General features: G+C 52.2%; 1 protein-coding gene across 1 annotated transcript in view; it reads right to left on the bottom strand.

Moving 5' to 3' along the window:
- CDH23 (cadherin related 23) overlaps positions 1–23,331 on the bottom strand; it is a 421,218-nt gene that overhangs the window by 171,485 nt on the left and 226,402 nt on the right. The window contains exons 12-13 of the mRNA XM_064374253.1: positions 2,054–2,059; positions 39–188 (exon numbers count right to left, since the gene is read on the bottom strand). Of these exons, the coding sequence (XP_064230323.1) occupies positions 39–188; positions 2,054–2,059 (156 nt within the window). The remainder of the gene's footprint in view (positions 1–38; positions 189–2,053; positions 2,060–23,331) is intronic.

Genomic DNA, 23,331 nt, shown 5'->3' with positions numbered 1-23,331 from the left:
CCACCCCACTCCAAAACGCCAGTGAGCGGGGGCCTTACATCAAAGTCGTAGCGGTCCACGGTCTCGTAGTCCAGTGGGATGGCCACCCGAATACGAATGTCTGCCTTCCCCTGGACGGAGGTCGGGGAGATGATGAAGTGGTGGGAGTTGTTCCCTACCAGGTACACCTCAAACATGCTGTTCAGGCCCTGGGTCAAGAGTGCAGAAGAAGCCAGTCAGGAAGGGCACAGTGGCCAAAGCCCAGATCCAAATGGAGGAGCAGAGCCGCCCGAGAGTGAGCCCTGAGCTGCTCTGGATGGGGCAGTGGATGAGGTGCTGGGACAGAGCAGGGCTTTCCACGCGCAGCTCCCAGACTCCATGACCTGCCCACATCTAGGCCCTCTGGAAACCTCTGTGTCTGAGGCTCACAGTGTCCCCTCCAGGTGGCTTGGTTTACTTTCCATCTCCTGCTCCCTTTCTTTGCCCCAGTGACCCCAGCTGCGGAAGGACCGGCCAGCTGCAAGACCCAGCAGGGAGATGAAGGAAGGAGGAGGAGAGAGGGTGTGAGGGGAGTGGAGGGAAGAGAAGCAGTTAAGTGGCCACCACAGGCTTGCACAGAAGAGGATGCTGAGGGACGTAGATACTGTCCTTCCCCTCCTCTGGAATGCGTCCATCAGGGAGAACACTGGTTTGCTGACACGTGAAATGGGAATAACCCAGAGACTGAGTGGCAACGTGAACGGCCAGGGACCCCATGCTGTGGCCAGCACAGGGTGGCCACCCCCATCACAGGTTCTACTGAGTCCCAACAGCCCAAGCCCACTGTTTCAGGGAGGTGGGTGCCTCACTCCAGTTTAGATGTTTCTAATCATTCTAACCAGGGCTGTGGCTCACAGAGCCCCTCGGATGCTACCTGACTCTCCTTACACAAAGCATGTGACATGACTGAAGTCTCCAGATCAGGGGGAGGAGACATGGCTGAAGGTGGGAGATTCAGGTTACTGACTCCCTGAGGTCTGGCCTGCTCATAAAGTGATTCCATTTCCTCTTCCTGCCTGCACTGGGGGCAGAGGGATTCCCTGCACCCCCAAACTCCCCTCCAACTGGGCAGGTGGCCTGTGATGTGTAACAGCCTCCTCCTGACCCACTTGCAGGTGCCCAGTAGGTCACTGACCTTGACTTTCAGTCCAGAAGCAGAAGCTCTGGCTTATGGTGCATAGCCTGCCCCTAGCCTAGTGGCCACCTCAGCCCCTCTGCACATGGGCCTTTTCTCTTGAACCAGTGGCTGGCAAGGGAGGCCTTCTCTCACTTCTTGGTTGCTTAGGGGATGTTGTGGGATTCCTCTCGGGAACCTGTTCCTGGTGAGAGGGGGGCTGCCAGTCACCCTGGCCCCGAAGACCTTCCACGGTCCAAGGGGATAGTCCCCAAAAGGCTGGTTCCCATCCCACTCAGGGTGAAGAGTTTGATACCCCCAGTGAAGCCTGAGAGTTCACAAGATTCACAGGCCCCTGGGGCTGCCCCTCAAATGCTCAAATGCACCTGTGGAATGAATGCATGCTCACATTTACCCATCAGTCTCTTGGGTTTTTCCCATTTTAGCAAACTGGTAAATACACTTGCTGCATTTAGACTTTTCTTATGTGCCCTGTCACTGGCACAGAGGTTTGGATGGAGAGTGGAAGCTGAGCTCCCTGAGCCCTCTCTTGTCAATTCTGGGGCTCCAGAGCCCTACCCCAAAGCGGCTCCCCAGGGGATGTGGGGGCAACGCTCCTCTGGGCCTGTTGGGCTGTGGATGTTGCAGCGCTCCCTGGTATGGAATGCATCCCGTCAGATGGAAGGGACCAATTAAGTGCCCGAAGGGGCACTAAAGTTGAAGCCAGCAGGGTGTGACAGCTTTGAACAGGTGACACCAACTCCTCTTCTTCCCCGGAAATTTTGGTCCCTCAACCACAGGAGCTGGGGGCCTGAGAGGGTGGGAGAGGGTTGAGCTGTGTCCTTCTCAAAGCCCCCTCCCCACCGTGCCCACCATGAGCCCTCCCCAAGCCCAGCCCCTGCCCTTCCGAGGCTCACTTACCAAATTCTGTCAGTGGGAGTCGGTCAGTCAAAGGATATGGAGACAGACAGAAGGAGCCGGAGAGGTATGGAGAGGAGGAAGGAACCAGAAGAGAAAAGAAGGTGAGACCCTGGGTCATGGGAGGGGAGGGACCCCAGGACCACACCCTAGAGGAGCAGCTGTCCCAGCCTCTGATGGGCCACAGCTTCTGGGGTTTGGAGGAGGTGTATTGTGTGAGTGTGCACATATGTGTGCTGGGGAGTGGAGAAGAGGGACAAGCATGGGACCCAGAAGGAAGAGACTCAAGGGCATGAAGGGTAAGGAGGTGAGGCGGGGGGCAAGGGCTCCTGTCTCCCTGATCTCTGTCCACTTTCACCCAGAAGGCCACAGTGTAGGCTGGGAAGGGAGGGGCCATCCCTACACCCTACATTCCCGGAGCCTTGATAAAATCCCTGCAGGAAATGGCCCCAAACACCACCATATTTTTAATTTCCTAACATAAAAATGTCAGAGACATGATAAGCAGGGATGTGGCAAATTTTCCAGTAGTTCAAAAGTGTAAAGGCCACACATGCCTCTCCCTCTCCCCCTGAGCCCAGGTACCGATAAACCTGCGAGGGCAGCCACCACACTCCATTCCCAGGTCTCTTTCCCCAAGAAATCCATGACTATATGACCATTATGGGTATATGCCACCCTACTGTGACACTAACACCCCACTGTGACACTAACAGCATACTATGCATGTTGCTCTGTATCTGATATTTTCACTCAGAACTGCATCTTAGTGATTGGTCTGTAACTGTACATGTAGATGATGCTGCTAACGAGGACACTAACAGCATAGCACCTACTCTTGCTCAGGCACTATTCTAAACACTCTGTAAGTACCAAGTATTTGTCTCGTTTTCCTTAATGGCTGCAGAAAGCTTCCATCACTGGGTTATAGTTCTCTCTGTGATTACTGTGGAATGTTGAGAGCCTCTTGAGACTGTAGACCATGCCTCAGGCAGTGAAGATTCCCCTGCAGACCATGACACACAGTGGGTGCCCAGGAAGTGACTGGGCTTCTGCAGCCTTTCCTTGCGTGTTACTGCTGCTCTTCCTACGAACCCCTCCAGTGGAAATGAGTTCAGAGAGGTTGACTGAGCGGCCCGAGGTTGCACAGGGAGCTGGTGGCAGAGGGGGTGTTAAGAGGCTGGGCCCAGGCCAGGTGCAGTGGCTCACGTCTATAATCCCAGCACTCTGGGAGGCTGAGGTGGGTGGATAACTTGGGGTCAGGAGTTCAAGACCAGCCTGGCCAACATGGTGAAACCCTGTCTCTACAAAAATACAAAAAAATTAGCCAGGCATGGTGGCACATGCCTGTAATCCCAGCACTCGTGAGGCTGAGACAGGAGAATTGCTTGAACCCAGGAGGTAGAGGTTGCAGTGAGCTGAGATGGTGCCATTGCACTCCAGCCTGGGCTACAGAGCAAGACTTCATCTCAAAAGAAAAAAAAATAGAAACAGGCGGGGCCCAGCTCCTGGGCTAGTGCACCTTCCCATAAACCCATGCTGCTGCCCAGGTCAAGGAAGTGGAGCTTAGGTCTAATGCAGGCATTCCCCAATGGCAGCGCAAGCCCACGGTGTGAAATGCACTGGCCACGCAGTCAGCCATGTTAGTTACCAGAGCAAACTGAGATTTACCATCTGAGCACTCCAGGACCCAGTCTAAGAGGAGGCCGAGCAGGGGAGTGTGCCCCAAGAAGGAGAGTTCTGAGCTGGTGTTAGAAATTAAGGAAGGTTATCTAGTTTTTTAGATGGAGTCTCACTCTGTAGCCCAGGCTGGAGTACAGAGGTGCAATCTTGGATTACTGCAACCTCCACCTCCCAAGTTCAAGTGATTCTCCCACCTCAGCCTCCCGAGTAGCTGGGACTACAGGCGCATGTCACCATGTCTGGCAAATTTTTGTATTTTTTTGGTGGAGATAGGGTTTTACCTGTTGGCCAGGCTGGTCTCGAACTCTAGGCCTCAAGTGATCTGTCCACCTTTGCCTCCCAAAATGCTGGGATTTTAGGCGTGAGCCACCATGCCTGCTCAGAAGGTATTGTTTTCAGATTCTTTTGGACTGGCAGAAAAGGGATTCCATATGGAGAAAGTGGCTTTAAACACTGGGTTCTTGATTCTCAGAGCCTTAGCCTGTCTCAGAATCACCTGGAGGGTTTCTTAAACTGCAGATTGCTCCCCCATTCTCCTCCCTCCCCCAGGAATTCCTGATCCTATAAGCCTGGGCTGGGGCCTGTGACTTTGCATTTCTAACCAAGTTCCAGGCGATGCTGATGCTAATGCTGATCGAAGCCACCCTCTGAAGAGCACTTTCTTAAGTAAAGGCATGGAGTATGGAGAATAATAATCAATGACTTATTATTTGCAAAGGGTCCATGTAGAGAAGCTTGGAGTCTCAGGCAGATGCCATCCTGAGGGTGGCATTATTTCCATGAGCAAGCGGGAGCATCCTAAGCTCTGCACGGGGGGAGGGAGGTGACCTTGCAGCCACATGCAAGTCACACTGGTGCTGCCCTCCTCACCCTAGATGCACATCAGAATCACCCATGGAGTTCTAAAAAGAAATGCAGATGCCCAGAGCCAGCATATCATAATCTCTGGGGGCTAGAAAAAGCCGCGTTTTTCTGATGCTCCCCAGGGAACCACGTTGCACAGTCAGGGTTGGGAAGACATCACTGGGGCAGGGAGAGTAGCTTGGAGGCACCCACAGGAGTCCAGAAAGAGCTGAGCAACGGGAGAGGCATAGAGGGGTAGTTCTTTACAGGCCCCATACCACAATTACCTGAGGAGCCTTAAAATACCCCCTGCCTATGCTGCACCCTAGATCGTGGAGACAAGACTGGGAGAGGGGGTGGAAATGCAGGCATCCGCATTCTGTAAAGCTCTCCAGTTATTCATTCCAACGTGTATCCAAGGATGAGAGCTACAAGGGTAGAACAGTGGTTCTCCAAATGTAGTCCTGGGACCACTGCATCAGCATCACAGGGAGCTTGTTAGAAATGCAAACTTGGGGGCCATGCCCAGATCCTCTGAGTCAGAAACTCTGGGGATCTGCCCTGTACTGTTTTAACAAGCCCTCCAGGTATTCTGATGCTCACTAATATCTGAGAACCACGGGGTAGAGTGATGCTGGGAAGGAGCAAGACAGAACTGAAGAGAATTGGCCTGTAAGGTACAGTGGATGAGTAGAGAAGGCTCAGGAAGAGCCATGTGTCGGCTGGGGCGGCACCAATCGTGTGCAGGCTGTGGTCAACAGTGAGCGACTGAAAAGATGGTGTGAGGTCAGTGATGCCTGAGCTCAAAGATGCCTAGAAGATGGTGTGAGCTCAGTGTAGCTTCTGGTTAACTACCTGGTGAGGCAGGAGCACTCAGAGGGGACAAGCCCTCGGGACAGCTTCCTGACCCCTTTAGGAGCGCTCCTGGGGACTCCATGAATGAGACTTGCTCCCTTCTTGATCTGCTGCCAGGGGCTGGAAGTTCACTCAGGCCAGACATTGCAGTGGTCAGGACACATGTCCTGAGGCCCTTGGGATCACCTACTGACCAAGTCCTCTAAAATGCTCAGGCTGTTCCTTCTAGAACTTTACCAGCTGGCCAATTTCTGCCTGGTCTGGATTTGTGACTGTCAGCCCTCAGGATGGGTGTGTGTTTGAGAGAGATATTCCAGTTTGCTAAGTTGATAGAAAACCGCTACGGATTGCAGCCCTGTGCTGCTGAAACTTTTTTTTTTCTAAGATGGAGTCTTGTTCTATTGCCCAGACTGGAGTGCAATGGCACGATCTTGGCTTACTGCAACCTCTGCCCCCTGGGTTCAAGCAATCCTCCTGCCTCAGCCTCTTGAGTAGCTGGAACTACAGGTACGCACCACCATGCCTGGCTAATTTTTGTATTTTTAGTAGAGACAGAGTTTCTCCATGGTGGCTCCATCAATAGCTTCCATCTGCGAAGCCCGGCTACCATACAGGCATCACACACCTTAACCAGAATCCACACGACAGCCCAAAGACAGTGTCAACCCACTCCTTTTCTTGGAGAAGGAAACTGGGGCCAGAAAGGGTAAGTGTTCAAGCCACACAGCAGCTAAGGAAGGACTGGAACTCAGGTCTGTCCTGCCCCCACCCCGGGGGAGTCAGAGCTTGTAACAACCCAGCACTCCTGGCCCTCCCACTACAGAACACTGCAGCTAGCATAGTGAACCCCTCCCTGTGCCACATGTGGCAGAATAAGGCCCACAAGAGCCTCAGCTCAGGTCAGGGCACGAAGCCAGGGCTGGTGGAGGGCACACCCACCTCCCTGCTAGGCCTCCTCCATGCCCTTGTCCCATGGGGGTGGGGGGACTGCCTTCGTGGGGTGGAGGTGCAGAGGAGGCTGGAGGGGCTCTTGAAGCTGCAGAGGGGTGATTTTGTTGGGAAGGGAGATAAAGAGAAACATCAAAAGGAGCCCCAGTGTGTGGAGAGGAGCCTGTGGATTAAATTCTCCTCCAGCTGGGAGAGGCGATGAGAAGTCTGATAGCGCCCACCCCGTTCCTGGAGCTGAGCCGGAGCTGAGCCACCACAGGCTGGGGAGCAGGCGGCTTTCTGGGGAGGCCGAGGCGACAGCTTGGCTTTATTTATTTCTTGGGAGGGGAAGGACACATGAAATCCCTCCTGACTGCCCGTCAGTCCCTCCCCATGTGGCTCCTGCACTTTGCTCCTGAGGGCTGCAGCCTTCCCACCCCCACGAGGGCAGTCTATTGAGTCTATTGAGAGCCCAGCACATAAGCTCAACAAACAGCTGAACAATCACGCTGGGCCAGCACACGGAGCGGGTCTGCTGGGACAGACTCAGGTCGGCTGGCCCTGGGAGCCTTAGAGAGACTAGAAGGGAGCAGTGGCTCCTCTGACCCTTCTCAAAGCCAACCCCTACCTCCAGGAGAGGGAGGCAGGGAGGCGCCAGGTTTAGGGAAGTTGTGGGGCAGCCCTCCTGGCAGCTGGCTGATAAGGCACTGCCCTCGTCGGGGTGGGAAGGCTGCAGCCCTCGGAAGCAAAGTGCAGGAGCCACATGGGGAGGGACTGACGGGGAACCAGGAGGGATTTCATGTGTCCTTCCCCTCCCAAGAAATAAATAAAGCCAAGCTGTGTGTTCTTTTCTTTGTGCCTCCAATGCTAGGGGACCATCATCCCACCCTGTAAATTACAATGTGCCCTGGAGGAGAGCTTAATTCAGGGTGGACTCAGGGGGCACAGCAAGGACCAAGACCATCTTTATGTTTGCGGTGTGGGGGTAGGGGGATATTGGGGCAAGATAAAAGACGAGGGCTGGCTGGGCTCCATGGCTCACGTCTATAATCCCAACACTTTGGGAGGCTGAGGAGGGCAGATCACGAGGTCAGGAGTTCAAGACCAGTCTGGCCAATATGGTGAAACGCTGTCTCTACTAAAAATACAAAAAAAAAAAAAAAAAAAAAAAAAAAAAAATAGCTGGGTGTGGTGGTGGGTACCTGTAATCCCAGCTACTCGGAAGGCTGAGGCAGGAGAATTGCTTGAGCCTGGGAGGTGGAGGTTGTAGTGAAATGAGATCATGCCACTGCACTCCAGCCTGGTAACAGTGTGAGACTCCGTCTCAAAAAAAAAAAAAAAAAAAAAGGCCAGGGCTCTCGTGAGGCACCCAGGGAGTTCTGGGTGGTGGGCTGGTGTGATACCCTCAGCCCAAGCTGGAATGGGGCTGAGAACCTGGAGTGCAGAGTGGGGCCCCCAGAGTCAGTGCTGCCCTCACTGAAACCAACCCTGTCCAGAACTCGGGTCTGCCAGGGAAAAGCCCCATGACCTGAGCTTCCAGGGTGTAGAACCTTGGAAGCACAAGCTCTGGGGTTGAGCTTAGGCTCAGGCCCTGCCTTTTACAGCTGTGTGATTTTTTGCATACATGATTTTACTCCCTCAAGACTTAATTTCCTCATCTGCAAAATGGGAAGAATGCAGCCTACTTGATAGGTCTACCGTGGGTGAACTGCCAAATCTTGGTCAAGCGTTTGGGATGGAATAAGTGTTCAATAGAGGGGAGCTATTATTACCATTATTGTTCTAGGAGCAGTGGGGGTAGGAGGCATCCCTAGGAAAGAGCTGATTTCTAGACCATGGATGAGATGAGCAGGCAAAGAAGGACAAAGGCTTGGCTGTGTGCAGGGGTGACAGGACCCACCAGTCCCACCCTGGGCGTGAGGCTGCTGGTCTCCCTCCTTCCTTGACTGTACCTTCTGTTGGTCTGATCCATACCATTCAACGGCAGGAAATAAAAGTCCATCAAATATGTATTCTTTATCCTCCTTTGTCCATCCTTTCACTTAATTCACCCCAATCAGACATGGCAAAGAGGACCTCGGCAGGAGGCAGCCTCTTCTCCCTTTGCTTCAAAGCCAGCTGCTTCTCCCTCCAGCCTCTACACTAAGGGGGATGCCAAGTCTCTCTGCCCACTGAGATGCCAGGATCTAGAGGGCAGTGAAACGAGCCTGGCAGAGGACACTGTCTCCATTTCTGACTCCACCTCAACCCCTGGCAACCAGCAAGCCCACATGGTGGGTCACATGGCTCCGCCCTGCTGCCCCTTTCTCCTCTGCCCTCCAGGCCTGCCCTGCCATCTGTGGCTCCAGGCCTCCGTTTCTCCACCCTGGGAGTGGAGCGCCTCTTGGGCCTGCAGCAGGGTGAAGGACGCTGCCCTCATTTCAGGCTTTCATCGTCCCACTTATGACCCCTCCCCAAGCTCCTCTGTGGGTGAGGTCAGGAGTCTGTTTTCTCTGGAGCTGCCCTGTATTGCTGTGCAACTGGGGAAGGCCCTGTTTGCCTTCTGGGTCTTGGTTTCCTCATTTACCACATGGGAAGCTTGGATGCTGTGGTGCTCTTTCTTCTCTTTGAGACAGAGTCTCACTCTGCCTCCCAGGTTGGAGTGCAGACTGGGGACTGCAAACACTGCTCACTGCAGCCTCAACCTCCTGGACTCAAGTGATGCTCCCAAGTAGCTGGGACCACGGGTGTACACCACTATGCCCAGTGGATGTTTTTTATTTTTTGTAGAGACAGGGTCTCCCTACATTGCCCAGGATGGTCTTGAACTCCTGGGCTCAAGCCATCCTCCCGCTTCGGTCTCTCAAAGTGCTGGGATTACAGGTTTGAGCTACCGCACCCAGCCCACTGCGTTCTTTCAGCTGCTTTCCATGCCTGCAGCCCAGGCTCTCTCTCCTGTTCCCCCATTTCTCTCTCCTCCCTTCTTGTTGCCTCCTCTATGACTCCTTTGCTTGTTTCTCTCTTTATCCACCCTCATTTCCTCTCCTCTGCTGGAGACAGAATGCTTGTGTCCCCCTCCCCAAAATTCATGTTGAAATACTAACCCCCAAGGAGGGCAGGGCCTTTGGGAGGTGATTAGGTCATGAGGGCAGAGTCCTCATGAGTGGGATTAGTGCCCTTTTAAAAGGGACCCCAGAGCACCCTCACCCCTCCAGCCATGTGGGGACACAGTGGGAAGATGGCCATCTGTGAACCAGGAAGCAGGCCCTCACCAGACACCACATCTACTGGCCCCTTGATCTTGTTCCTCCCAGCCTCTAGAACCGAGAGAAATAAGTTTCTGTTGTTTATAAGCCACAGAAACTTACAAGCTGCACCGTAACAAGCTGCCTTACAGTGCAGCTTGTTACAGCAGCCTGCGCAGACTGAGCACCCTCTCTTCTCTCTCTCCTCTTCCCTTCCTTCTTCTATCCCTCTTCTCCTTTCCTTTCCTCCCCTTCTTGCCCTCTCACCTTCCTCTTTCCAATTTCTCCCTCTCCAACTCCCTCCTTCCCCCTCTTGCCCTGCCTCTCTCCCCTTCTCCTCCCTCTCTGCCAGCCTCCCCTCCCTCCTCCGCAGGTTATCTGCTGAATTCCACACACGCCTGCACAGACGGGATCAATCTGAGGCTGCCTTGCCTTCAGCTTATCTCTGCTCCAAATGATTGATTTTCCCTCTTTAAGGGTAATTTGCTGGTGAATTCCATGTATTGCAAAAACCCCTGTGAAATCTAATTCAATCCGATTGGCAGCTGGCACTTTGGGGGAAGAATACCAGAGCGCCGTCATTTTCACTGTGGATGTGTGTATTATCTGTCTATAGAAGAAGGCACAAGGCGGGCAGGTCCTCCTCACCTGCACGTGCAGACTCCCCCACCCCACTCCCTGAAGCCAGCCTCCGTTCTCCTGGGAAAAGAATTATAATGTGCCTTGCATTAAGGCAAATGAGGGGCAAGTGCTTTTGAATTCTATTTCCCTAATTTGCAGCCCACTGCCCCAGTGCACTGTGGGAATCTTACACTTCCAAAGCCCAGCCATACTTTGCCACCTGTCTGTACCCACTCCTGTTCCTGGGCATAGACTTCCAACTCCCGGGACCCAGCCAAGCCCATGTCACATGGTTCATAGCTCAGCCTGGCTGTCTCTTTCTCTTCTGCATTCCAGGCCCTGGGCCTCTAGGGACTAGAGCAGTCAGCCCAGAGGGTACTTCCTGAAATGAAGTGGCCTTAGAGGAGCTAGCCAGGAGGGCTGGCCTCCCCTCAAGAGTGGCCAGTGGGTATGGCCAAAGGGCAAGCTTTATGTGGAGATTGGGGGACACAGGGTCCCTTTCCAGTTCCACAGATGGAGCAGCTGCTGCTGATACAACCACCTGGACTGGTAATTCATGTGCAAAGGACAGAGGGAACCACAGAGGATTTATGTGGCCTGAGTTCTTAACTTAAGGACACTGTTCTCTACCCCTCAGACTCCCGTGATCCCAGGGGAGCCAGGCCATGTCCTCTTCTCCCTCCCTCCAGTCTGGGCTCTGTTTGGAAGGCACCTGCCCCATGTGGAAAACTCAGCAATCCTTTGTGGCCCTGTCTTGCAACCCTGGGCAAGCCTCCTAGCACCAGTGGCCATATTTCTAGCTTCAAGCTCTGCCACTCTGATCAGAATCTGCTAATTTGAACCTCACCTCTATCTACCTGACCTCAACCCCTTCCTCACTCCACTGGCAAACTCTGCACCCAAGGTTTGGCTGGGGTTGGGGCAGGGGGCTAAAGTGAAGTGTCAGTGTTCTCAGAGATGCAGTGAGAAGAGTCCAAAAGAGTCCAGGGGAAAAGGATTTGTGCACCCAGGTCTGTCCCAAGCCTAGAACTGTCCTGCCCCTCCTTCTGTGGTCCCTTCTGGGGAGAATCACAGGGCCTGAGAGGCAGGGCCACAGAGAGAGGGTACTTGCTGGCCTCACCAGCCACCTGGGTATCCAGCCCTCTGCTTTCTGGCCAGGCCCTCTTGAGGCCTCCAGGCAGGGAGCAGGGAGGGCCAGGGTGCAGAGCTGGGAGCTGGCTCTCCCACTCAGCAGCTGCCTGGCTCTGTCTATTTCCCATGCTAAAATGATTTCCCTCTTCCCACAGAGAGAGAAATGTGTGGTCAGGCAAAGAAATCTAAATGCCTTATGGAAATCAGGAGGGGACACCGCCACAGCTGCTAATCACACCACTTAGTATTCCACTGCCTCTCCACCAAGAGTGAGTCCACCTTTCCTGCGCATTTGGGTGGCAGAGAGGGAGCTGAGAAGAGTGGAGGGGACAGGAGAGGAGGAGAGAGGCCTGACACTGGCCTGCTTTGTGACCTCATGCAAACTGTTTGCCCTCTCTAGGCTGCCTTTTGAAATCAGGAATCCCACTGTCACAAGAGGCCATGAACTTGGTGTCCTGGAACCCTGGGAGCCAAGAAGGAGCAGGTAATTTCGTCTTCCTCTCCTTTCTAGCCCTCTTCCAAGGGGACCTACCCAGACTTGGGTCCCCTTCCCAGTGAACAAAGACACACAAATGTCTTAAGGAATGGGTCCTGGGCTGGGACAGGGTGCTGGGATCTGGGTAGAGAGGTGACCATCCCTGGTGACAACCCTGCATGTCACTCAGTTGCCCCAGGAAGGGCTGCTCAGGCCTGCCAAGGGCCCCTCCTACTTAACACATTCCCTATCTTTGGGGCAGGGGGCATGTATGTGTATTGGCCACATAGTTGGTACGGGTGAAGGACAAAGGGATGAATAAATGAATGAGTTGAATGTGTTTGTTTATCTTCTGTGGATGTGTGAGTGTGAGAAAAAAAATCAGAAGATGGAGACAGATACAGAGAGGGAAGGATGGTGCTAGGGTCTGAATGTCCCCTGCAAAATTCATGTTGAAACTTAATCCTCAATGTGGCTATATAGAGAGGCAGGGCCTTTAAAAGGTGAATGGATCACGAGGGCTCTGCACCCATGAATGGACTAATTGGTTCATGGATTAGCGGATTAATGACTTAATGGGTGAACAGTTATCCTGGGAGGGGGACTAGTGGCTTTATAAGAGGAAGAGAGACTTGAGCTACCGCCTAAGCATGCTCAGCTCTCTCACCATGTGAGATGCCCTCCATCACCCCACGACTCTGCAGAGTCCCCACCAGCAAGAGGGCCCTTGCTGGTGGTGCAAGCAAGCCCCCCTGACCTTGGACTTCTCAGCCTCCATAGCTGTAAGAAATAAATTTTGCTTCTTACAAATTACTCAGTTTCAGTTATTCTGTTATACGCAACACAAAATGGACTAAGAGGTGAGAAGGCGGGTGAGAGAGAGAGAGCTAAGGAGAGAGGATCAGATGCAAAGAGAGACTAACAGAGGGAGAGAGAGGGCATGCAAAGGTGGTGGAGGGTGATCAGGTGAGGAGCTATATTGAGGTAAAGATGGAACCCGGATGGCCTGGCTGCTGCTCAGCTGGGTGGTAGCAGATGTGGCAGCTCCCATCTTCTTCTCCATCTAGCCTTCCCCCTCCCCCAGCCTGTCCTTTTGAGCTCTGTCATTCCCATTACTGAAACTCTAAACCACAGCCTCATCCCAACCCCTGCCTTTCCTATAGACCCCACACCTAAGCAGGCTTGACCCCTCGTCTAGTCCCCACCCACTGGTGCTCTCTGCCATTGCCTGCTGGTACCATCTCCGTTCTCCATGTGTCCAGATTAATCAACCTAAAGCACACCTCTGAGTACATCACTTATGCTCAAGGACCATCTATGGCTCCCAATTGCCTGCTGAATTAGATTTAATCTCACAGTGGCATTCAAGGCCCTCTAACTGACCTTTCTAGCTGTATAGAGGTTGTGAATTACGTACTTGCTGATTTAATGATGGTGGAGAGAAGGATGGGCCTATCTTAGTCTAGAAGCCCACCAGTGCCACAGCTCATGCTGGTACCTCTGACTTCATCCTTTTTGGGGGATGGGTGGGAGGTATTCCATAATTTATAGTTTATTTTCTTAATTAACATGTCATAAAATGGACTTTTTTTTGGAATTAGTTCAGTTTTTTGCTTTTTGAGATAGAGTCTTGCTCTGCATTCCAGGCTGGTGTGCAGTGGTGTGATCTTAGCTCGCTGCAACCTCCTGGGTTCAAGTGATTCTCCTGCCTCAGCCTCCTGAGTAGATGGGATTACGGTACGCCCCATCACACCTGGCTAATTTTTGTATTTTTAGTAGAGGCGGGGTTTCACCATGTTGGTCAGACTGGTCTTGAACTCCTGACCTCGTGATCCACCCGCCTCAGCCTCCAAAAGTGCTTGGATTACAGGCGTGAGCCACCGCGCCTGGCCATTTTTGGTATATAGGTCTATGAATTTTAACACATGCATAGTTTCTTGTTACCTATCCCCTCCAACCAGGACACAAAACAGTCCCACTGCTCCCAACACTTCCTTGTCCTGGCTCTTTACAGACACCCTTCTCCCACCCCTGGCCACCTCTGACCTGTCCTCTGTTCCTCTAAGTTTATCTTTTTCAGAATGTCATGGAATTATGCAGCACAGGGTATTAGCCAGTGGCTTCTTTTAGCACAATGCCTTTGAGACTCCTCTGATTCACAATTCCCTTTAGTGATCTGTTTATTTAAGCACAGTGTGTCCCTGTAGGACTATTTAGCATATCTGAGCGATCTGCAGAGCTAGAGAGGAGACCTCTAGCATCCCTCTAAGAAGGTTGGCCACCCAGTGTGCAAGAGGGGGGCTTTGGAGGCAGGAGGGAGAAGAGGGCCAGGTGGATTAAGAAAAGTAAAAAAAAAATCCTGGTAGGCCTGCTCTGTAAATGCCAGCAGGTTTGGACATTTCCTAACGAGGGCTCTCACAACAAGGCATTATGCCAAAACCAGAAACGGACTAAGATACGCATGCTAGTTTGCCACTGCTGAAATACGTTAGGGCTGCCTCCAAGTCTTCTGAGTCCGGCCTCTGTTCCTGCACACTCTACTCCCCGCTTCGCCTCAATCTTCCCCCTGTCCTTCAGTGCTCCCTCTTGGTCCTTTTCCCCTTCTCTTGGGGGTGGCTCCTCCATCATCCTCATCTGCCCTAAAGTGAAATATCAGGGTATCCTGGGGCTTCCCAGCCCCCACCCTTCTCTCTGCTCTGTCCACATCCCTTTTCCAAGTGAACCCAGCTAGACCAGTGGCTTTATTTATTCATTCATTTGTTTTAGGTAGAGTTGGGGTCTTGCTCTGTTGCCCAGGCTGGAGTGCAGTGGTGTGATCAGAGTTCACTGCAGCCTGAATCTCTTAGGCTCAAGCGATCCTCCAGCCTCAGCTCCTCAGCAGCTAGGATTACAAGTGTATGCCACCATGTCTAGCTAATTTTTAAATTTTTTTTTTTTTTTTTGAGACGGAGTTTCGCTCTCGTTACCCAGGCTGGAGTGCAATGGCGCGATCTCGGCTCACCGCAACCTCCGCCTCCTGGGTTCAGGCAATTCTCCTGCCTCAGCCTCCTGAGTAGCTGGGATTACAGGCATGCGCCACCATGCCCAGCTAATTTTTTGTATTTTTAGTAGAGACGGGGTTTCACCATGTTGACCAGGATGGTCTCGATCTCTTGACCTCGTGATCCACCCGCCTCGGCCTCCCAAAGTGCTGGGATTACAGGCGTGAACCACCGCGCCCGGCCCAATTTTTAAATTTTTTTGTAGAAATGAGGTCTCTTTATGTTGCCCAAGCCAGTCTCAAACTCCTGGGCTCACACAATCCTCCTGCTTCGGCCTCCCAAAGTGCTGGGATTACAGGCGTGCCACTGGTGGCTTTAAATACAACTTGAGTGTTGGCAACACTTTCATTCTCACCTCCAGCTGGGATCCACATGGTGGTCGCTAGGGTTCTAGAGGCTCCTGAGAGCCAATGGTTGGATTTCTAGAATCTGGGAGAGCCTGCTGAGGCCATCTGGTAGCCTGAGATTGGCCATCGAGGAGCACTGACACCACAGAGAACACCAAATGCTATGAGGCAGCCCCTCCCACCACCCAGGCCACAGAGCTGCTCCTAGGTATCTACCAGCACAGCCCACGTGCCTTCTTGGAGTCTCCATTTGGATGTCTAACAAGCATGTCAGACGTAACACGCTGGAAGTGAACCTGCGGATTCCATCATCCCCTCACCGAATTGACTGCTTTACCGTATCAGGAAGTCAGAATTTCATTTTTCTAACTGCTCAGGCCAAATGCCTTATGCAGTCACTCTTAACTCCCTCCCTCCCCCTCCTCATATTGGCAAATCCCATGAACTCTCCCTTCAAAAGAGATCCAGCTGACCACTCCTCAGCCTCCACACGCTCCATCTGAATGACGGCAATCACTCCTAGGAAAGGCCCCTGCCCCTCAGCGTCTATTCACCCACCCTCACCCCTGGCAGACACAGCATCCTGTAAAAAATTTTTTTAGGTTGAGTGCGGTGGCTCACGCCAGTAATCCCAGCACTTCAGGAGGCCAATGAAGGATGATCTCATGAGGCCAGGGGTTCAAAACCAGCTTAGGCAACATAGTGAGGCCCTCATCTCTACAAAAAGTTTAAAAATTGGCTGGGCACAGTGACACGTGCCTGTAGTCCCAGCTCCTGGGGAGGCTGAGGTGGGAAGACCACTTGAGTCCAGGAGTTCGAGGCTACAGTGAGCTATAACTGCACCACTGCACTCCAGCCTGGGTGACAGAGTGAGACGCTGTCTCAAAATAAAATAAAATAAATAATAAATGTTTTAAAAATTGAGATAAAATTCATATAACATAAAAGTCACCATTGAAACCGTTTAGAGTGTACAATTCAGTGGTTTTTACTACATTCACTAGGTTGTACAACCACTACTCCCTCTATCTAATCCTAAAACATTTTCATCTTCCCCGTCAATGAAACTTCGTGTCCACTAAACATCACACCCCATTTCTTTCCCCCAGCCCCTGGCAACCACTAATCTGCTTCCCGTCTCTCTGGATGTGCCTCTTCTGGACATTTCCTGCACGTGGAATCATCCACCGAGGGGCCTTTTGTGTTTCCCGGGGCCATGCCTGCTGTAGCTGGGTCAGGGTTTCATTCATTCCTGCAACAGCTGAATAACGGTGCGCTGCGTGGAGGCATCATATTCAGTTTCTCCACTCAGCAGCTGATGGGCAGAAGCTGGGTGTCTTCCACCTCGCATCCCACCGAAACCTCGCTCCTGTCACATCACTGCCTGCCTGCTCCTCTCAGGTGGCTTCCCATCTCATTCCTGTGACGGCAAAGCCCTGACCACAGCCCTGGGCCTCTCCGACCTCCTCTCCCAGCCCGAGGCCTCCTGCTGCAGAGCCACTGCACCTGCCCTTCCCTCTGCCTGAACGCTCTTCCGCCAGATATCCACAGAGACTGTGTCCTCTCACTTCACTCAGGCCTGTCATCATCTTAGAGAGGCCTCCTCTGACCACATACCCTCTCCAGGATTCCCTTAATCCCCTTCCCCGTGGCTCTTCTCACCACCTGACATCATATGTATTTGTTTGTTTCTTTGGTCTTCCCTCATTGGAACCTGGGGCTGAACTTTGTCTGAATGGATCCTAGAATAACATCCGACACCCAGTAGGTGTTCAACAAATATCTGTTGAATGAATGAGGGAATGAGCCGATCCCATCTCCCACTCAATGTGCAAGTCCCTCGAGGGCATCTCTTTCTTGTTCCTGCCTCAGGCCTGTGGGCCCCTGCTACCTGCATGCTCTGCTAGCTACCAGGTATCTCTTCCCTTGCTCTGTGACCTTCCCTAAAATATTCTGTCTCTGAGCCTTGATTTAGCCATGTGAAAAGAGCGAAGATATCATCTCTGTGTTGATGCTAGCACTAATCAGAACCAAGGAGGTGAAAACGTGCTCTGAACCTTGCAATCTGGGATGTAAACCTGTGACAACTCTGATGTTGAAAATTTTATCTCAGGCCGGGCGCAGTGGCTCACACCTGTAATCCCAGCACTTTGGGAGGCCAAGGTGGGCGGATCAGTTGAGGTCAGGAGTTCAAGACCAGCCTGGCCGACATGGTAAAACCCCGTCTCGACTAAAAATACAAAAATTAGCCAGGTATGGTGATGGGTGCCTGTGATCCCAACCATTCGGGAGGCTGAGGTAGGAGAACTGCTTGAACCGGGAGGGAGAAGTTGCAGTGAGCCGAGATCGTGCCACTGCACTCCAGCCTAGGCGACAGAGTGAGAATCTGTCTAAAAAAAGAGAAAATTTTATCTCATTCTCAATTCTTTTGTAATGGATTCCTTTTTAACAAAGAGAGAGACTGAGGCCTGGAGAGTAAGAAGGGAGGGACTGCCCTAAGCCTGCATGGGCAGAGTGAGAGCACAGCTGTGACACCTTGCCTGGCCATGAAATGCCTTGCCTTCTGCCCTGCACACGGCCCCATCACTGCACCATTCACCCGTTCAGGGGACAGAGTTAGCAGGTGCCCAGGCAAGCAGAGCCCAGCGTGGGCTGGAGAGGAGGCTCCTGCACTCCTGGTGGCCCACTCTTGCCACAGCTGCCCAGCAGGACTCTGCCGGTTCCTGTTGCTTGTTGATTAGGACATTTCTAAGAACCAGCAGACGTCAGCCTTGCAGCAAACCCATGATGGTGGTGATGGGGTGAGACACACAGGCACAACTGCCAACAGAGTTGTGCTTACCCCAGCCTTGTTCAAGATGGGGAGAACAGGACACCACCTGCTACTGTTGGGGTATGAGGTGGGGTGGCCAATGGGGCAGGCAGGGGGAGCACGGGAGGTTCTAGGGTAAAACTGGGCTCACTGGCACCCACAGCGAAGGGGCAGTAGGGAGGGCACAAGTCAGCCAAGAGGTGCTGGGGAGAGGAAGAGCCACGGAAAGGAAAGTTTGCCAGCTCTGCTTCTGATTCCCATGGGGGTCTTCAGGAAGCCCCACCGCTGCTTTGAGGGGGCATGACTCCATGGATAACATGATTCTCACTGCTTCCCATGGTGCCAGCCCTGCTCAGGAGTGTGGGTGGTGGTAGGGTGGGGAAGGAGCCTGCCAGTGTGGCGGGTGAGAGGGGAACAATTCCCCAAATCCAACATGAAAGATGAACTCCAGCTGCCAGAGGGGACTCAGGGCTGGGAGCTGCGGAAACTGGCATGGGGAGGAGGTGAGGGTGGGCACTGGCATGGCACACAGACCCTGCCTCACACCCCCTGCCAGGGCTACAGGCTTGGTGTAAACAGCATGCTAATTAGATTTACGAAGAGACTAAATGAGGAGGTGTCTGAATCAGGGCAGAGGACACCCTCTGGTCCCCAAGGAGGCTGGAGCTTAGCATGCTGGGAGGAAGCACGCCATAGGATGCAGCTATGGACAGAAAAATCCTAATAATCATCATCATTACAATAAGAGCCCAGTGAAGGCAACTGGGGAGAAATTAATGGGAAAAGGCACAGTCGGGACTGTCTGTTCCCTCTAGCTTCTCTTCCAGAATGGCTTTGCTTTGAAGTCAACGGATATTTTCCTGGAGAGACTAAATCTTGGGGGAGGAACCCTAGAAATGTAAGCTGAAGCTGTGAGACAACTCAGACCTTGCAAACAGATCCCTGTCTGCTGCCAGGGCAGAGGATGGGGAAACAGAGATGCAGAGAGGTGCTCACCAGGATCCCAGGAATCCCAGGTGCCAGCTGTGTGGAGATTGCTTTGCATGAATGCTCAACCCTTGCTACAAGGTCAGAGTCACCAGAGAACCTTTTTAAAATAAGAGCAGCCAGGATGGGCTCCCTGGCTTCCAGCATGGGGGGAGTCAATGAAGACCCCCACTTCTCCGCATGCCTTGCCTTGGCTGCTCCCTGGACAGGGGCCCTCTAACTCCACTTTACTTCATGGATGAAATCACAAGCTGGTGAGAGGTATAGAATGTTGGAGGCAATCCATCCACTTCCTTTTTCCAGCCAGATCCCAGTTACCTCCTTCGTGGAAGGAGAAAGAAGGGTCTGGAAAACAGGACGAGTGTACATCTGAGAGTGCAAACCCTACATCTGCCCCAGAGGATGCTGGCAGCCTGCCCCCTTCTTTCCCCCACCTGGCTTCACTGCTTCTAGAGTTTGGTTTCTAATTCAAGTTGCCTAAGAGACAGAAAAATAGAGGTCCATGCCCTGGGTCACACCAGCAGTAATATGGAGCACTTAGGGCAGCTGCACCTGCTCTCTGGGATGGCAAGAATGTGTATTGACTGGGTCTCTCCCACCACACAGATGCTGGGGTGTAGATTTCTGGGGTTCAGGTGAACAGTGGCCTGGAGGGTCCAGAGATGGAAAAGGGGCCCTCAGCTGAACACATGACATGGAGCCACGGGTCTTGTCTCTTCCCTGCTCCCACCCTGTCCCTCCCCACACGGTGTGCGGCTAAGGATGCCAGCTCTAAGAACCAGCAGATGTCAGCCTTACAGCAAAGGCCTGAGTGGGGAGCTCGGGTTAGTGCAGTACAGGGACTCAGGGTGAGCTTTTCATCTTTTTGTGCCATGACCCTTCTGAGAGCCTGGTGAAGCCCAGGCACCCCTTTCTCAGAAGAACTTTTATTTTCCACAAACTAAAATACAAGGGACTACAAAGTCAACTAATTATTTTGAAATATAGTTATCAAAGTATTTTAAAAGGTTGTTATAATGTGCTTCAGAATACGTTAAACAATGAGACTTAGTGGCCAGTCTCACACACGCTGTAACTGCAGAGCAGTGATAAGCATAAATGGGATTTTGAGATTTCTGTGACACCTATAACGTGATATGAAAATATCTGAGATGTCTCTTGGGGTCAGAGCCACAGGTAATGCCAATGCTACTGTGATTTGTTTCTGTATTTGTAATTAAAGGAATGCTGAGATTCACTTAGACGCTGGTGAAAAGAAAGATGCAGACTTTTCTCCACCCAGGGCCACGGATGCCTTGGGGGTCTGTGGTCCCCCTTCCCTAGAAGGGCTGAGAACTTCTGGACTGAACAGAAGCCTAGGAGAGACCCACAGGAGAAGCCTGCAGCCAGGAACCAATCTTTGCGGAGCTGTGCAGGGCGGGCCCGGAGGCACTGCAGCCCAGACAAACTGACTCACAGGACCAAATGCAAAAATAAATTTAAATAAATACAAGGTTGTGGGCCGCCGCTGCCTGACAGGCCTGGAACACATGTGGAATGGAAAATGAGGGCAACGGATAAAAATAAAGACCGAGATGAGCAGGAGAACAAGAACAGTCTCCCCTTCTTACCCCACCCCATCACTGCCCACCACGCACACGCCCCCAGCATTCAGGAAGACGGCCTTTTCTCCTTGTCATTTGTTTTTTAAAAATTTATGTGGTGATGCTTTCTCCATGGGGAGGTGGGTAATTCTGTTGTTTTTTTTTTTTCCTATGCCCCTCAAACAAATGAACCATGTCATCTCCTGCCTGAGACGGGAATCAGTTCCTGCCAGATGTGTCCCCGTTCACTCTGCAGTTCAGGCTCCTCCGCTCTGTGAGACAAAACCTTGGAGGCGGTCGCCCAGTGCATCTGAATTCTCAACCCTCGGGTCCCAAGCGACCCCCAGTGGGGGCGCCCCTCATGCCAGTGGAGGCTGGCTTTCCACCCATGAGCACGGGGGGGGCCTCACTTCTTTAAGGCCCCACTCAGAGTCGTTTTCCCCACATTGGACAGCTCTAGTTGGATGCTCCCACTCTTGTCTAATGCTGTCGCTTAAGCTCATCTCCGCAGCAGACACTGGGAAGTTAATTTATCAGGGTTTGGAAAACTGAGATGGGAGAGAACAGAAAGCCATGTTTGCAAATGGGGAGCCCTGCAGCACATGCAAGAAGCACAAGATTGAGAGTTCAAGACCAGGTTCTGAGACCAACTAGCTGTGTGACCTTGGGTAAGCTGCTTAACTCCTCTGAGCCTTGATTTCTTCCTCTCTGGAAAGGGAAGAGGATAATAATAGTTAACGTCTAAAGTATACTTTTTGTTTTTTAGAGACAGGTTCTCTCTCTGTCACCCAGGCTGGAGTACAGTGGTACAATCATAGCTTATTGCAGCCTCAACCTCCTGGGCTGAAGCAATCCTCCTGCCTCAGCCTCCCAAGCAGGAGGGGACTACAGGTGTGTGCCACCATGCCCCACTTCAAGAGTGCTTTTTATGGGCTAGACATTGTTCTAAATACAGATATGAACCCATTTAATCCTCATAACAGCTCTGCAAGGTAGGTACTATTATTGTCTCTATTTTGTAAATGGCATCAGAGGATAAATAAGTCCCCCAAGCTCACGCAGATCAAAAGTAGGAAAGCCAAGTGCAGACCAAGGCTGTCTGGCTGGTTAATTTTATTTCTAACCCCTCCAGCTCCCTCTCTTACTCTTCCCTGAAAAGGGATGCTGCGGGGGATATCAAATACACAAATACACAGCAGGCTGGGTTGGTATGTAGGGGCACGTAGGGGCACCATGACCCACGTCCTCTTGGATAAAGAGAACGTTAAGATTTGTAGAGTCATAGAGACTGACCCATCTCATGGTTTTCTAGGGGCAGACACTGAGCATGGTGGGCGAACAAGGCTTGCCTGGAATTGCACCTGAGTGCGGAAGAAGAACTGGGCTGAGAACCTGGCTTGGGCACTCTCTCTGCCACCTTCTCAGGGCAATCAGGGTAGGTCTGGTGGTAGAAAGCTGAGGTTAGAGTTCAAAATCCTTGGACAATTTGAAATCACGGAGCCTCTGTCACAAAGACTGAAGGAGCCAACTTGGTGTCCTGGGAAGATTTCCAAAGAGCAGTTTCTATTGGACTTTTAGATTTCTATGATCAGGGAACTGGGGGTTTCTTTCTGCAAACACCTTAACAGGAAAATGGCTAAACTGTTAAACTGTGGGACACTGGAATGCATGGTCCCGGGAGTGGGGAGTGTCTCTGGTGCAGGAGACTTCACTCCGTTTCATTCACTGCTTCCACCCTGCACATTTCAATACAGCCATCAGAGGGCTCCTTGAGAAAGGCAACTCAGACCACATCAGCTCCCTGGCTTCCCTCCGGGCTCCCAGTAACAGAAAAATGCCTTCCTGTGCCTGACAAGGCCCTGCCTGGTCCCCGAGGGGGCTGCAGCCTGGCCTCCTGATACCCCCATCCTCTTGAGCTCTGTCCTGGACATCCACAGGAGCCCCTTTTCTGCTCCTTGAAAATGCCAGGCCATTTCCCTTTTGGGGACCTCTGCCCTTGTAGGGGAGCCTCTGCTGCAAGAATATTCTCCCTCGGCAGCTCTGTGAGGCTACATCCTCCATGCCACTTAACTTCAGCTCTAACAGCACCTTTCTGAAGTCCTTCTGGGACCAGAATCGGAAATCACCCCTACCCCACCCTATCATGCACTCACCCTGTTTATTCAGTTCTGAACATCCATTTCTACTGCCATTTGGTCTCCCCATTGGAATGAAATATAAACTCTGGGAGGTCAGGGGCTACTGCTTCAGCACAATTGCCCCACAACCTAGCACAGTGGCAGGCACACAGGTGGTACACTTAACACTTGTCGCATGAATCAATAACTAACCCTCCACCTGCATTGGTTTCATCCTAGTCCCTCAGGAAGGCCAGGGTTCAGCAAATTAATGAGGCCTGAAGGCCTTTCTGAAATATTTCAATTCCCAGACAAAGCTGGAATCTGGAAGCCGAGGCCTCTCTGGGATGGGGAGGAGAGTGGTGTTACACTCCCTACCCCAATCCCTCTCCTCTGCACAAAATAATCTCAAGGACAGCAGCAAATGCGTTCTGAGAAGCTGTGGGTCGGGAGTGAGGCAGAAGTAAAGTGAATCAAATGCTCCCAGCTCTGGAGAAGGAAGGCAGGACATCCACAAATGGTATTTCTCCTGATAGCGGACGAGAGGAACTGTCAGTTTTCAGCTATCTGGGTCAGTGGGAAGGGGCTGTGCATAATGAAAAAACTATTTAAGAACAATACCCCTCGCTGGGATT

This window comes from Aotus nancymaae, unplaced genomic scaffold, assembly GCF_030222135.1.
Source record: "Aotus nancymaae isolate 86718 unplaced genomic scaffold, 86718_ANA_hifiasm-v0.15.2.pri h1tg000010l, whole genome shotgun sequence".
Classification (NCBI taxonomy): Eukaryota; Metazoa; Chordata; class Mammalia; order Primates; family Aotidae; genus Aotus; species Aotus nancymaae.
This window is presented reverse-complemented; position numbering and strand designations above follow the sequence as displayed.